The following is a 15,469-nucleotide window of genomic DNA, read 5'->3' on the forward strand; positions in this document are numbered from 1 at the left end:
TGGAGATAAAAAAAAATTAATCCTAACACACTTTTAACCTCTGTTTGAAGGTCAACAGCGTGATAATGAAAAAAATCTTGCACACTAGCACATAATGACACCGACATTACGTGCGGGGGGTGGGGGGTGGGGGGCAATGAGCAGCCAGAGACAACACACAGAGGCACTGCAGAGTTCAGATAAAATTACTCAGTTCAAATGGTTCCCTCTGGAGAGATCCGTGCACACTCAGGGGGGTGCTGAGGACGACCAAAGACAAATCCAGGGTCCTGAAATGATGACAGAATGTTTATTCAGCTGGGCTCCTCTGAAAAGTCCATGGACATTCCTCAGTAGGAGGGAGGGAGGGGTAGAGCATCAGGTTTACAAAACTTCCAGGCAGTTTGTGATAAGATGCCCTGTCAAGGCCAGTCAGGGAGCCAAATTCAGATAAACACGATGGTTTTGCGGACAGGCAGAACTTTAATGACATCTACCTTGAGTCTGTGTCGGTCCACTCTGTTCCGAAACGTCCAAATTAAATGACTACACCACTGGAACGTGCCTGAGAATAATCCTCGAGATCTGATCCATTCTGCCAAGAGTCTGGGTGCTCGAGGCACGAACCAAGCCAACATATAAGGCAGGTAGCCTGACCAGGTCCAGATTTGCTGCCGACGACTTCCTTGTTTGTTGATAGACCAGGAACCAGCCCAATCCAAAAAGCAGGAACCAGTTATCATAAATCCAATTATAAATATGTCCTTAAAATCCACAGATGACAGCAGAGATAGACACATCAAGTCTTCAAAGTCGATGAGATATCCAGCTGCGTGCCAACAGGGCAAATCGGCTCACCTAAAGCCTGTCTTCTGTTAAAATAAATGTTATCAATTGTGTTGAGGGACCAACCGACCGAATCCAAGTCCATAGTTATGATTCAGAAGATTTGTAGAAGAGAAGCTCTAAAGCAGTTTCACAGACAGACAGAGCAAAAGCAAAGTGGAGAGGGAGAGGAGGAGACGTCCGCCCTTGAGAAGAGCAAGTGTTGAACAAAATATTTTCTGCTTTGCCTTCCTGCTACATTTCCCACTCAATAAAACAAGTTGAATAACCACAACTCGTGCCAAACGTTTGTCCTGTTGTTCACAGGTGGAGAAGACCCGTCACCTCCTCCTGCTGAGGGAGAAGCTAGGAGAGACGGCTCCAGTGGAAACAACTCCCACCACCAAGTCCCTAAGCGAGACTCTGTCTCCCAGCCTGAGCTCAGGAACTCTGTCCACCTCCACCTCCATCTCCTCGCAGATCTCCAGCACCACCTGTGAGAGCGCCATCACGCCCAGCGAGAGCAGCGGCTACGACTCGGCCGACATCGAGAGCCTGGTGGATCGTGAGAAGGAGCTGGCCACTAAGGTGTCACTACACTGGCAGCGAGTATTTCTGTCTGTGCTGCAGAGCATTCTGCTCCTCCTCCTGCTGTTAACTCAACAGTCTTTTAATTTTTTTATGTTTTTCGTAGTGCCTGCGCCTCCTGACACACACCTTCAACAATGAATACAACCAGGTGATCAACAGCATCAGTGACTGCAAGGTTAGAGATGACACAAAGAAATTAAAGTGCGGTGGACACGTTTATTTTGATAAACCATAAAGGAAGTTTGGCATCGCACAAGTTTTTAAAATAACTTTCGCCTCTGATTTTTAATTTTCTGTTTTCCCCAGCTGTCAGACATCTCACCCATCGGACGGGACCCATCAGTGACCAGCTTCAGCAGCGCCACCCTCACCCCCTCCTCTACCTGCCCCTCTCTGTCTGACTCCCGCTGTGGCTCCTTAGACCAGAAGTAAATATATCATTTTAATTACCACTCATAAAATATTTTCAGTTAAACCCGGTGTAGATCTTATTTCCCATTTGTCTCCTCGATGCTAACTTAAAGTTTTGTCTCTTAGGACCCCAGAGAACAGTTCTCGTGCCTCCAGCCCCTCCGGCTCAGATTATGAGAACTTCCCCCTAATTCCTACTCTGGAGACGTCCTACCTTGCACGAGCAGGAAAGAAGGAGTTCTTAAACTTGCTGCCTGATATTGAAGAGATGAGGCCAGGGTAATGTGCTCTAATTTAACTTTTTTTTCCTATTGCGTATAAAGTATTGTAGTATAATATTAGACAATATGAAATGTATATGAAACTTCAAACACAAGTAGTTATGCTTTATAAGTTTAGTTCAGTTTTCAGCTGAATGGAAACTGAAATGAATGTCTTGCTTTTAGAAAACTCAAGTTCAGAACAAACAATTAAATATAATAGATTTTTAATTGCTTTCTTTTGTTTTAGATCTGTTGTCTCCAAGAAAGGTTTTCTGAGCTTCATGGAACCGCGCTCCAACTCATGGGTGAAGCACTTTGTGGTTGTTCGTCGGCCGTATGTTTTCATCTACAACAGTGACAAGGACCCGGTGGAGCGAGGCGTCCTCAATCTGTCCACAGCCCAGGTGGAATACAGCGAAGACCAGCAGGCCATGCTCAAGGTAGAGGTCTGATTGATGTTAGAATAATCAACATCTTTATTTATTCAGAATCCCTTTTAACCAAGGCAAATAGCTCTAAGCAGTAATAGTTACACATTTGTTTACACATTAACAAATTTAGGCAACACAGAAGAACAACACATTTTGACTTTATGAAGTCTAGTAAAATGGCTGACACACATAAATACAACTCCCTCAGGCATGTTTCATGATAAATATTTTATGCTTTCTATTCAGACTCCCAACACATTTGCTGTTTGCACAAAACATCGAGGGATCCTCCTGCAGGCCAACAATGAGAAGGACCTGAACGACTGGCTGTACGCTTTTAATCCTCTGCTCGCAGGGACAATAAGGTACAGCATGCAACTCCTCTTTGACGTCTGTTTCTGAAATTACGTTTTCGCCTCACTGTGACATGTCGTCCTGACAGATCTAAGCTGGCGAGGAGACGCAGCGGCTTGACAAAGAACTGAGCGGAGCAGCACACTTGAACCTCCGGCTCTTTCTGAACAGCCTTTGAACATACCAAGTGTTAACACTTATTAATCATTGTGATCTTGACGGTTTTCTCTTGTAAGTAGACTTGTGGCTTAAGTCTCCTTTCATGCAACTAAAAGTTTCTGTTCCAGAGACGTTTTGCCTTCCTTGTTTCCTCCAGCTACCCCCCTCCTCCTGCCAGCTTTCCTTCTCTCCCAGCCTCTTTAACGTTTTGTGTTTGTTTTTGACCAATGTTTGGGTCAGATTTCCTTCTGCTTACTTGTCTCTCCTGAACTCCCTAACTAGTTGCATGATGTAGTAGTCTACTTGTGTGTGCACGGCTCGTTAGAAACAAGTTTTCAGTTTGCCGACCATCTGTAAAAAGAAACGTCTGTCAGTGTTATATTTGTCTCCCAAAATGACTTTTATTTATGTTTATTTCTGATAATGTGCTCGCATGATAACTGCAGCATTCCTCAGGAGAAATTTAACTGAAAACAAAACAAATCAAACAGCAAATAGTTACAATTATCAAGGGAAAATATACAAATAACTTCTTGTGATGTATTAGTTAATGCTCTGCAATGTGAATTATTGCTGCTAGTTTTTTTTTTTTATCTTATGAGATTTGCATCAGGCTGCTCAGCTCATCTGAATAGTCTTAAAACATAAAACTCAGTAATTTGAGCAAAATCCTGTGGAGCTCAGTGAGTTATGAGGGCAGAGCTGAATCTCCACCGTCCGTGTGACGTTTAGATCCCACTCCTCAGCCTCTGTACATACACCAGCTCCAACCCCCGATCGTACCAGTGTCAGTCGAGTCTGTGCATTTGTGTAAACATCAAACATCTAACTGGGCAAAACGAGCAAAAACTCACGATCTTATATCTCTGCAGTGGAAATAATGAGCTGGATTGTTCCTTAAAAAGTTAATATTTGTCTTTTTGCATTTCATCTCTAAGACATCACAGGGTTTGGAGAATACCAGAGGGAGGTGAGGATGGTGTTACAATCTGCTCTGGGATCAGTTTGATACTTAAATCCCATTTAAGGCATTCCTCCTAGCTTCTTTAACTTCTGCAAACAAGCTGAGCAGCAGAAATTTGTTACAAATATGTGATTGTGAAGGCGTAACATGGTGAGAAGAAGAAACGTGTTTTAGCCTTGACTTGAGCAGTGAGGCCTGATTATGACACGTTCCCTCACTGTCTCGCAAGCGTCGAGTAAAAAACCTCTAAAATGAAGTTTTTACAGTTCAGCAGCACCGCACGTCACCACTTCTACTTTTTCTCTTTGTGTTTCTGAATCGCAGCCTCCTCAACTAGTCTGTTTTTTTTATTAACATCTGTTACATTTTATCATGCTTTTGATCATTCCAGTTTTTATTTTATGAAATGTAACAAAGGGCGTTTATTTCTTGATTTGTAACCAGCATCTATTGGTGTTTCACCTGATTTTGCACAATAGTTCATATCTATAGCAAGTCTTAAGGCAGGTCACGCAGAATTTTGTTTGAGCTTCAGGAGCAAAGATTGAACGCACATGTCGAGGCTACACTGAACAATACGCAGGTTTTTAGAAGATTTATTAAACAGAATAAAGGGATGATGAGGTGAAATGTTTTATTTCTGGTGGTGTTAATGGAAATCTTTGCTCTGCACATCATGCTGATGCTACGTTTGGCTGCTGCCTCTGTCGAGACACGTGTTGGAAGCACAGATGAGCTTTGTTTAACTCTGGCCAACCAACCAGCAGTTTGCTCACTGTGTCACCTGAACGGGACACGAGGGTGAAAACAGAGATGCTCCAATTAGTTTAGTCTGTAAAAATGATTCCAACATGAACACAGAAAACATTTGACTCAGAAGTGACCCAGAAACTGTCCTCAGGTCAGCCAGCCTGCTGGTCAGAAACATCAAACCTGGATTGTTTCTGAGAAGACTATTATTCTGTTAAGGAGTCCACACCTGATATAAACAAGGCAACTATGCACTCATCAAGAGTCAAAGGTGTAGCGCACCTGCATGAACCTCAACAGGAAGAGATGCATATTTCTATCAGGACGTCAGAGCAAACATTTTCACATCGGTGGCTAATTTGCAGAGTTCTATTATTTTATATTGTGTATTTATTGTTTGCAATGTATATATTAGTTTGCAGCTCTTTGCACATCCTAATAAAAGGTTCAACTAACTGATCTAATGAAGTCTCCGCCGTTTAGTTGTTCTGCTCAAAATGAACCAAATGAAGGTTTGACTGCTTCGTCTGGCTTGAACTGAGAGTTGAATGTACCATTTAAGACGACCCCCCCCCCCCCCCCATTGTTTGAATAAAATGGAAGAGATCCAACCTGCTGCACCTTTTCAGGAGATGAGTTGCATTAGTGCTTCCTCTTTATCAGAAAGTGATTTAAAAAGTCTGATTTTAGTTTTGAAGAGTTTTTATTTGCTTCTCGTGTGGGCCAGGCTTCTGACTACCTAACAAAAGGTCATTTTTATCCGTTTATTTCCTCTAATATCAGGGACCATAACATAAAGTAGCTAATAGGCATAAAAATATCACATTATTCTTTTTATTGTGTTGGTGATTTTTTTTTTCACCTCAACAATTTTTTTTTTCCGTTGATGCCTTTTAAAAAAATAAAAATAAAAAAAAGTCATGATGCTTTCAGTTTTTCCCCTCAGAATAAATATCAGCTACACTTTTCCTATTGGGATTTGTTTGTTGAAAGAATAAAGGACAGCATCAACGCTGTACATTATTTGTCGCACTGGTTTCATTTTCATACTGTGTAAATATCTGTGTTGTATGGAGCTTGAACTAAACTGTAAATATGTTTACTGTATTTGTAATAATTATAATCCATTCGCTGTATAGCATAGATGTGTCATGCAGATATCCTAATTCTGTGTATGGTAATCTTGCACCACTGAAACTGTTTAGTGAATGAGGCAACAATAAAAGTGCAAACTGTGCGTTAGCAGAACAAGTGCTGCCTGTTTGTCCTCTGCTTTGTCTTCAGCTTCACTGCTGTTTGGGAGAGATGGAGGCCCATTTCAGACTAAATAAAAACTAATGTTCGGAATAGGAAACACAAAATAAATTCCTGTTTCAAACCTTTAGAAAAAAGGAAACTTTAGCTGACAGCATGATCATTTCCTAACATTTCAGAGTACAGTATTTTCCGGCGTATAAGTTGCAGTTTTTTGCATAAATTTATCAGTCCTGCTGTGACTTATATAAGTTTCTTTTTTCCATATTCATAATGCAATTTTTGACTGAATTTAAATTTCGAAGAACTGGGACAGCGAGTCCTCCCATGCACGCTCGTTTCACTCAGCTGGTGGAGGCAGAGGATCGCTGGAGAGCTAGCAGCTCCAGCTGAAATGAAGCTGTTTTGACCATTAAATAAATGTATAATAAACGCGACGGGTCAGCGGTGACGCATAATAAATGCGACTTATACGTCAAAGCAACTTCTATGTTTTTTCCTCTTCATGTCTTTTTGACTGATTCAACTTCTACTCCGGAGCGACTTATACGCCGGAAAATACGGTAAATAAAAAGTAATGTTCAGTATAGGAAACAAAAAATAATTCCTGTTTCAAACCTTTAGAAAAAAGGAAATATTTTAGCTGACACTTTCCTAATGCTTTACAGGTGTTTCTACTTTCACAACTCCTTGTCATTGTTTTTACAGTTTGTTTAGCAAAAAAGTCAAAGTGAGAAGATGGTCTCTGTTTAGTTTTTACTTTAATTTCCAAAACTGATCATATACAGCAGAAATTTCCTATTTACTTATTTATTCTTTACATCTACAAATCTCAAGCAAGCTTGACAAGTTAAACTGTTGAGTGGCATTTAAAAGGGCCAAAACCTTTCAGGGATTATTTCAAACTTTGACCCTTCACCCTGAAACCCAGTGCAGAATAAGCCGTTCTGACATTAATTTGGTTTAGTGTAAAGTCATTTTTCATGTGAGCTGCCTCAAATGCTAATAAACCTCATACCACCAAATCTTCAATACATGACCTCAAGATCAGCTGAGAGGAACCTGTCTTTCATCATCACAAAACATGTTCAAATTAATTTTGTTCAAAGAAGTTATACCTAATATTAAATTCTCAAAACCTATTTAAATACACAGTTCAGGAGAATACATTTCTGAGATGAAAGATGTTTGACATTCTCTGATTTAATTAAATTAAAAAAAAAAAATCCCTTCTAAATCTTGATTAGGTTTGGTCATGCAGGGCTTAATAATACAAAAACTCACGATCTGTAAAATGATTGGCTGTAGGAGCAACCAATGAGAGACGCTATACCTCTGCTCAGGCTTCTGGACCAATCAGATATCCCAAAACAAAGTGGGTTGTACCAAAGACGCTCTCTGATTGGTGGATTCTGCATGGGACGTGCGTAAGTAGTGAAGTCACGTTGTGGAGAGGAACCAGGAAGTGCAGAACGAGAGGAGGAAATCTGAAGGAAAGGATTCAACTGAACACTTCTTACCTTATCCTTAATTCACCCGCAGAGCACGATGGCTGAGTGAGTTTTCGGAAGAGTTTTTACTCATTCAGATGGGGGTACACGTGTTTATTTAGTCAGGATTTATATTTTAACTAATTGTGAACGTTTTACCGACTACTACTTATCATTCATTATAATTGATCTATTTTGTTTGTTTGTTGCCATGCAGCCCTCTATTTTTTGTGTGTAGCAGAAATATACGATAATAAACCTGGGGGCTGTGGTAGCTTGATGGGCAGTGCCGTGGTGTTGCAATCCTGAGGTTGCGGGTTCGCATCCAAAAGAAATTTACTTACGATAATAAAAACACTGAACCTATGATATCGCTATGGACTCTGGGAAATGAAGTGAGCTTTTTAGTTGGCCATTTGGGTTCAGTATGTTATTTGCAACGTTACAACGAAAATCTAAGAATCTTAATTCTCACATTTTATTTTGCAGCCTGCTGGTGCTGCACATTAGGTCCTCTTAGTAAATGTGATTCCTCTTGTTTCCACAGAGCAGACATTGCACTTATTGGTTTGGCTGTTATGGGTCAGAACCTCATCATGAACATGAACGACCATGGCTTTGTGGTAAGGTCTTCATTTCTGTTGGTTTACATTTCCCGACGGACCCACTGTTCTTCCTCTAACTGAAAACGATCTCTGTCCAACAGGTCTGCGCCTACAACCGAACTGTGTCCAAGGTCCACGACTTCCTGCAGAACGAGGCTAAGGGCTCCAAAGTGATCGGAGCGGAGTCCCTGGAGGACATGGTGTCCAAGCTGAAGAAGCCCAGGAGGATCATCCTGCTGGTCAAGGCTGGACAGGCTGTGGATGATTTCATTGATAAACTGGTTGGTAGTTTTGCATCAACCTGCACTAGTGATGAGCTTTGCAGCACTTTATTGTGTGCTGTTATTGCTTTTTCTTTTAGGTTCCCCTTCTTGAAGCTGGGGATATCATCATCGATGGTGGCAACTCTGAGTATAGAGACACAACGGTAAGTTGCTGACACTCACCCTTTGGTATTTCTAAGAGCACATCCTCACATCTTGTCTTGTGTTCGTGTCACAGCGGCGGTGTAAGAGTCTGAAAGAGAAAGGCTTGCTGTTTGTTGGGAGCGGAGTGAGCGGTGGCGAGGAGGGCGCACGTTATGGACCATCACTCATGCCGGGAGGACATAAAGACGCCTGGTGAGCCTTAAAAAAACTGAAAATGTTGGGTATTTATATGCCCTGTTAAATATGAATATTAGTGAAGATTAGTTAGCTGATTTTAATATGTAAGTTGATTAAATATTTAGTGTGTGATTTTTTTCCTTTCTTTTTTTCAAGGCCACACATAAAAGACATTTTCCAAAGCATCGCTGCTAAAGTCGGAACAGGAGAGCCGTGTTGTGACTGGGTGGGTGCATCGTTTGTTTCTTCAGTGCAGTTTTGTAATGTTTAATGCACTGATTGTATACAACACAACGGCATTATTGTAAAAAAATAATTTAATATTTAACAATATTGTGTCACTTGAGCAGGTTGGAGATGAAGGCGCAGGCCACTTTGTGAAAATGGTCCACAACGGCATCGAGTATGGAGACATGCAGCTGATCTGCGAGGCCTACCACCTAATGAAGGACGTTTTAGGGATGGACCATGACGAGATGGCACAGGTGAGGTGGTTCTAACGCCGCACCGTTGTTCTCAGAGCAGAAAAAGTGCCTGACTGAACTGATATGCCCTCAGGCTTTTGATAGCTGGAACAAGACAGAACTGGACTCCTTCCTGATTGAGATTACAGCCAACATCCTTAAGTACCGGGACGCTGATGGTCAGCATCTGCTGCCCAAAATTCGGGACAGCGCTGGACAAAAAGGCACAGGGAAGTGGACGGCTATTTCAGCACTGGAGTACGGCACACCTGTCACCTTGATCGGTAAGAGAAGGAAAGCTTGTAGAAGAGGAAGTACCTGGTTTCCTTCCTGCAGGTTGTTTTCAGTAAACCGTTATCCTCCTGCAAAGATGTTACAACACGCTTGAAAAGGTTTACACATACACAAGTTGATTTTAGTCCACACAAAGCTGCCAGTGAGCTTTTTCTAGATGTGATCAATATGAGGCTGACCTTAAGACGACTGGAGGCTTTTCTTCTGGTTTGCTCATCTCAGATGATTAAAGGGGATTTAGTGTTTTCTGTCACTGGATGACTGTGTCATTACCTGACACACACACAAGAGCAAATAAAAGTTGTGAAACACTCACCTTCAGGGTGTATGGCTGAAGTTAAAGTTACACAAAGGTCAGCTTTATGTAATATTAATTGTAGATCTTGTGTGGCCCAAACTGTCCCATCACCAAACCAATCCAGGCTTTGTTCAGACGGGTTATTTTCAGTCGTTTACTATCAGGGCTGCAGCTCTTGAACAAAAACCTTCATTGTGCGAGGACTGATCCAGTGGATGTGCAGCAGCGTGCATGGCTGGATTTCACTCCCACATGGACACTTTGTCTTGCGTCATTGTGCTGGGCAGTTTTTAGCAAGTCATGCTGACTCAGCCGGTTATTTTTCTTTTTACTTGACCTAAGAGGCAGTTGACAAGCATACAGTTTTTTTTTAGTTTTTTTTTTTACCAACACCAAGTGACACTCCTGCTTAAAATACGTCCAGAAACAGCCAACTGTTCTTCATTTATTCATTTTCTCTGCCTGCCCTGCTTGCTTTCTGTGTCCCAGGGGAGGCTGTCTTTGCCAGGTGCCTGTCGTCTCTGAAGGATGAGCGGGTGCAGGCCAGCCGCAGCCTCTCGGGCCCGCAGGGGGTCAAATTCAGCGGCAACAAGGATGCGTTCCTGGAGGACATCAGAAAGGTGGAACACGCTGCGCAGTTTCATTGCACAGCCACTGAAATACTTTGATTCAATACCTGTGATGTTAAAAAAACAAGGTTTCTGTGAAACAGTGTGAGGAAGAATAGAAAAATATCAAACTATTTTATATGATTCTGACCTTTGATTAAAAAGGAAAGATGTTCAACAAACAGCTTATCAGCTTCTGACCAGCAGCAAGTTGGGCACGTCTGGTCAGTTTTGTTAACACCATGTTTCATCCGTTCGTTCTGCTGAAGTCTTCTAGCTCTTGAGATGTTCCACGTGCACTAGGATTTGAAACTGTGTGCAAAGTTTAGATGATCTTTAAGGCTATGAGGACTGTAGCAAAACCTTCAGTTTGAACCTCTTGGGGTAGTTTGTTGTGGATCTTGGGGTGATTTTAGAACCAAAAGTAGCAACAAGTCATCTTCATCGTGTGTTTTCTTCCATCATCCATTATCTTTACCTGCTTCTTCCTTTTTGGGTTACTGGTGCCCATATCCAGTAGTCATTGGTGTGAGAGTCGGGGTACACCCAAGATGGGTTGCAAATACAGAACCCTTAAATGTTATTTTATTTTTTTAATAATTCTTCCCATCACTCCAGTCTGCTGAGGGATCATGGTGGTATTTTGGATGTCTGGCTTTCTAAGAATCTTGTAGTTAAATTTCTTAAAAAGCCCGGCAGCTGCACAGAGCAGTACTTATCTGCTGATTTTTATCAACAGCATATAAAAAAAAAAAAAAGAAGCGCTTGAATGTTTTTCTTATTAACTTTGGGGAAACAACGACTCTATCAAGTGTAATAAATGTTCTCAGAGAACTCACATTTCTCTAGTTAAATGCATGAAAGTTGTCTTTCAAGTCTCAAAATAACATGACTGTATCAAATCGAGACCAGTGGCTGCTGTGCATTTCATTATGGTGCTCCCGTATCCTACACATTAGGGTACGACCTCAGGATAAACTGCTCGTTCGTCTTTTTTCAGGCCCTTTATGCCTCCAAGATCATCTCGTACGCGCAGGGCTTCATGCTGCTGCAGCAAGCAGCCAAAGAGTTCGGCTGGTCACTCAACTACGGTGCGATCGCCCTGATGTGGAGAGGAGGCTGCATCATCCGAAGGTGTGACTAAAGTGACTTGTTTAAGCTTCTTCTTAGAAATATTGTGGGTTTAGTCATAGGCAGCGATAGTCCAGTGAGATGTCTTAAACTGAGAAGAGGAAACTTTTAACGTTGTGCCATAAAGGAAGTTTAAGGTTTTTGTTCCTCCCATCGGTTGTCATTTTAGAAAGAGACGTTATGTGAGCTTTAAAATCAGACGGAGAGAAGAATGAGGACATCGTGATTGTGACACTTGTTTGCTCTCTGTAATCTGGTTGCATCAATTTAAATCAAACTTCCAGCATGACTTGAGAGTTCACTACAAACGGTTGTTAACACATGAATACAAATATTCATTAATAATGGTGTTTTTAAAAACAGGACTGTTTTTCCCACCTATCTATTACATCTTTGTGCTCACACTGTTCTCTCTCCTCTCCAGCGTTTTCTTGGGTAAAATCAAAGAAGCGTTCGACAGAGACTCAGACCTGCAGAACTTGTTGCTGGACAGTTTCTTCAGTAAAGCTGTGCAAGACTGTCAGGTATGAGGAAGTGGTCATTTCAACAGCTACATTGACAAAGAATCTAATTGTTTCCTGTTTTTTAACAAAGCAAAGGGAGTGAAGCAATACTTGAACTTGTCGGCCTATTTGTTGCCTGTCTGACTTTTCTTATTAAAGTCTGATTTTTCCTTTTATTTTGTGTTGCTACAGAATGGACAGTAGCTTCACTTTCTTTAATCCAGAGTTTCTGAAGGTTTAAAGTTATCCAAATGAACTCGTTTAATAAAAAGACAAACTCTGCAAACATCTGTGATGCTTAAATGCATCTTTTTTTCATGCACAATATTGTGCACATTTGGATTTGTGGATACATACAGACAGGACTTGATTTGTAAACCAAACAATGCTAGAATGCAAATAGCAGTTAGGCTGGGGGGGGGGGGGGGGGTAGGGGTCCTTCCCCAGAGAATTTTGACTAATGTAGATGCCATTTCCTGCATTCTGGTATATTTTCATTTTACAAAGGTGTATTACAGTAGATTAGCATGAAACAAAAGATGTAAACTCTGTTATTATTGATATCTCTGACTGCAAAATGTTAGCAATGCAGAACCTCCGTCTTGTCGAAGCTCCAAAATTCACAGTTGAAACCCGTGCCTTCGTCTAAAAAGTTTTTCTCTGCAAAAAGAAGCTGAGAACTTGTTTACTGATTTTTATATTAAAAGCTTTGTGTGAAAAATGTTATGCTAAAGAGCTCAAACCACTCGGAGCATCCGCCATTTTGAGAACCGAAGCAAGACAGCCCATGTCACGTCAAGGAGCCTCCCTCCCATTTTTCTTAGAGACACGCTGCTCGCTCCCTCACTATCCATCCTTCAGTTCAAAGTCTTATACTGCCACCCAGTGGTCAAAAAAGATACTACACACAAAATAAATTAACCAGCATTTCTTCTTAAATTTGACAATAATTACAAATTATTGTAATTTTGTCAAATTTCAAACAATATTATTGTTTATCGCAATAATTTCTGAGACAATTAATCGCCCAGCAAAATTTGTTATCGTAACAGAACTAGTGTTAAAATTTAGGGGTGTTTGAGCACCCCCGAAAAGAGGCTAAAATCACCACTGAAGTCAGTTCATATTTATAAATTACTTTTAAACACTTTGTGTGATTTATAAGTGTATTAAGTGCAGGATCATTTCTTACCTTACTAGTTGTTTAGTATATCCCACACTGCATTCAGGTGCGCCTCCTCATCCTCCTCCCTGCTCTGCACCGTGGGACAACAAGCGCTGCTCTAAGTTTTTGGCCACACAGAAAAAAAACTGCCTCATATTTAGCACTTTGTCACGGCCTTAGAAAAGATGCTCTCAATCCTCTTGCTCATTTCAGAGAAGCGTCTTGGTCGCTCCAACATCGCTTCAAATACTCTGACTGCACGACAAAGGTCTTTATGAGCCGAGATCATCATGTCTGCTTATATAACTCCTGCAGTGATTCACACATCAGACTGTTCACAAAAGTGCAGGAACTTAGTGCAAAACGTTTAATTATACGTTAGTGTTTTTTAATGAAATTGCCTTTGAACTTTTAGGGCAGAGATTTTTTTTAAGAGTAGAAGCGGAAATGCAAAGCGACAGCTCTGATGTGATATTAGGAAGCTCACAATTAGTGTTTATGTAATTATTTTCAGTTTACATATCCAATATAGGTTTTATTCATTCAAGGCAGTCATATTTGTGCATAACTTTATTATTATTAGGCCTGAGTTACCAGATCCAAACAGTTACTGGAACACACCCTGTCAAAATAAGAGTTCCTGGCTGTTGTTTCAGCAGGATCTGGCACAAATCAAGTCCTGCAGACGGAAGTTTCACAGAAATTTGGTCCGAGCTCAAGTTTTCGTTTTCACTCCCAGAACCTGAGGCGTCGTCTCCCACGAGTTTGAAACGTGTCTGCTCTCTTGCTTTAGGAGTCGTGGCGCAGAACGGTTGGCGTTGGAGTCCAGCATGGCATCCCGATGCCCTGCTTCACCACAGCCCTGTCCTTCTACGACGGTTACCGACACGAGATGCTGCCCGCCAACCTGCTGCAGGTGAGGAAGAGTCGCTGCAGCCGAGCAGCAGCCAGAGCGTAACGGGATAAACATGGAGCATAGAACACGGACATTAGTTATCGCTCATTGTGTTGTAGATATTTAAGATTGCTTAGTTCTTGTTAATGATATTCGAGAGAAATTAGCCCTGCGTTATTGATGATGATGTTTTGTTCTTTTTAGGCTCAAAGGGATTATTTCGGAGCCCACACATACGAGCTGCTATCAAAGCCCGGTCAGTACATCCACACTAACTGGACCGGCCACGGTGGAAACGTCTCCTCGTCTTCCTACAACGCTTAATGAGCATTCTCTCATCGTTCTGTAAAATACACAGATTAGTAGGATGTTAACTGCAGCAGGACACGTTTCAAATCCCACCACCACCTGCTCCATTAACTTGTCTCAGAGATTATAGTTTTATTTATAAAGAAACTGTACAAACCCTCCTCGTCTTTTGTGACGTAGCAACAGAGAAGTGTCGACTCCACGTGGACATGGGTTAATGTTCACCTGTCTTGTTGGGTTCTCAGTGTAAACTCTGGATTAAGGTGAACCACCGCACGGTGCTGTAACAGGCTAAATAAAGATTTCAATCCCTTTCTAAGTAGCTTCAATGGTCCTTGCGTTCTGGGAGCTGGAAACAGGACTGAAGTGTGTTTACTGAGAGCTAAGGCAAAACTTTCCAAAAGCTGATCAATAAATGGTCAGTTTAATAAAAGGTGGACATGTGATGCAGCCCACTAGAACTTTGTTTACTGCAGATGTTCAGAAAACCCACAGTTTCACTTTTTTCCTGTAGATCAGGATGATTTTATAACAAGTCCCACAGCGAGATGATGTCTGCATCATGTCCACCAGATGGACCCAGGACCATTTGAACACGGTGGACACAATTCATCCAAAGTAGTCTCAATCAAATCTCTTAGGGCCTTTGCACAAACTGGTAACTTTTGCAAAGTTCTTAAATTATCCTTTTAATAGTTTTACCAAACTGTTCAGTTTAAGTTGTATTCAGAGCCAGTCCATGCCTCCATTGGACTCTAAGCAAAATTTGGTTTGGGGCCCTCTATTTCTGCTAATAATGTGGATTACTGCCCACATAGTTGAAGGTGGATGAGATGAAGTTTAAGAAAATCAAAATATATAACTTGTAAACAATTCTATTAAAAAGTTATCAGATGGCAAATGTTAAAGCAGCATCTATGACTAAATGCCAGATCGTCCCAGAGGCACATGATGAGCTACATTTGATTCCCCTTTGGGATTAATAAAGTATTTTGAATTGTGTTGAAACAAAATGAGCAAATCAGAATGTCAGGCTTTACAAGTGATTATGAGCAGATGTTGCTTGTTGGGGCCTTTAATCTGAACAGAACTCCTGGAGGGACTGCAGCAAAACGAAGCCC

At 41.3% G+C, this 15,469-nt stretch overlaps 2 protein-coding genes across 2 annotated transcripts in view; both read left to right on the top strand.

The window, feature by feature from the left end:
• Positions 1-3,608, top strand: part of kif1b (kinesin family member 1B) — a 66,771-nt gene extending 63,163 nt beyond the window's left edge. The window contains exons 42-48 of the mRNA XM_037684917.1: positions 1,132-1,392; positions 1,499-1,570; positions 1,702-1,823; positions 1,933-2,085; positions 2,317-2,509; positions 2,747-2,865; positions 2,943-3,608. Of these exons, the coding sequence (XP_037540845.1) occupies positions 1,132-1,392; positions 1,499-1,570; positions 1,702-1,823; positions 1,933-2,085; positions 2,317-2,509; positions 2,747-2,865; positions 2,943-2,985 (963 nt within the window). The 3' untranslated portion in view covers positions 2,986-3,608. The remainder of the gene's footprint in view (positions 1-1,131; positions 1,393-1,498; positions 1,571-1,701; positions 1,824-1,932; positions 2,086-2,316; positions 2,510-2,746; positions 2,866-2,942) is intronic.
• Positions 3,609-7,452: 3,844 nt separating this feature from the next.
• Positions 7,453-14,531, top strand: pgd (phosphogluconate dehydrogenase). The gene is made up of 13 exons (XM_037684918.1): positions 7,453-7,537; positions 8,019-8,094; positions 8,178-8,357; positions 8,438-8,503; positions 8,578-8,696; positions 8,838-8,907; positions 9,032-9,166; positions 9,240-9,429; positions 10,227-10,357; positions 11,346-11,479; positions 11,901-12,000; positions 13,938-14,060; positions 14,244-14,531. The coding sequence occupies exons 1-13, from the start codon at positions 7,530-7,532 to the stop codon at positions 14,361-14,363; spliced, it is 1,452 nt and encodes a 483-aa protein (XP_037540846.1). The 5' UTR covers positions 7,453-7,529; the 3' UTR covers positions 14,364-14,531.
• The last annotated feature ends 938 nt before the right edge of the window (positions 14,532-15,469 follow it).

This window comes from Nematolebias whitei, chromosome 11 (genome assembly GCF_014905685.2).
Source record: "Nematolebias whitei isolate Nwh7 chromosome 11, NemWhi1, whole genome shotgun sequence".
NCBI classification, from domain to species: Eukaryota; Metazoa; Chordata; class Actinopteri; order Cyprinodontiformes; family Rivulidae; genus Nematolebias; species Nematolebias whitei.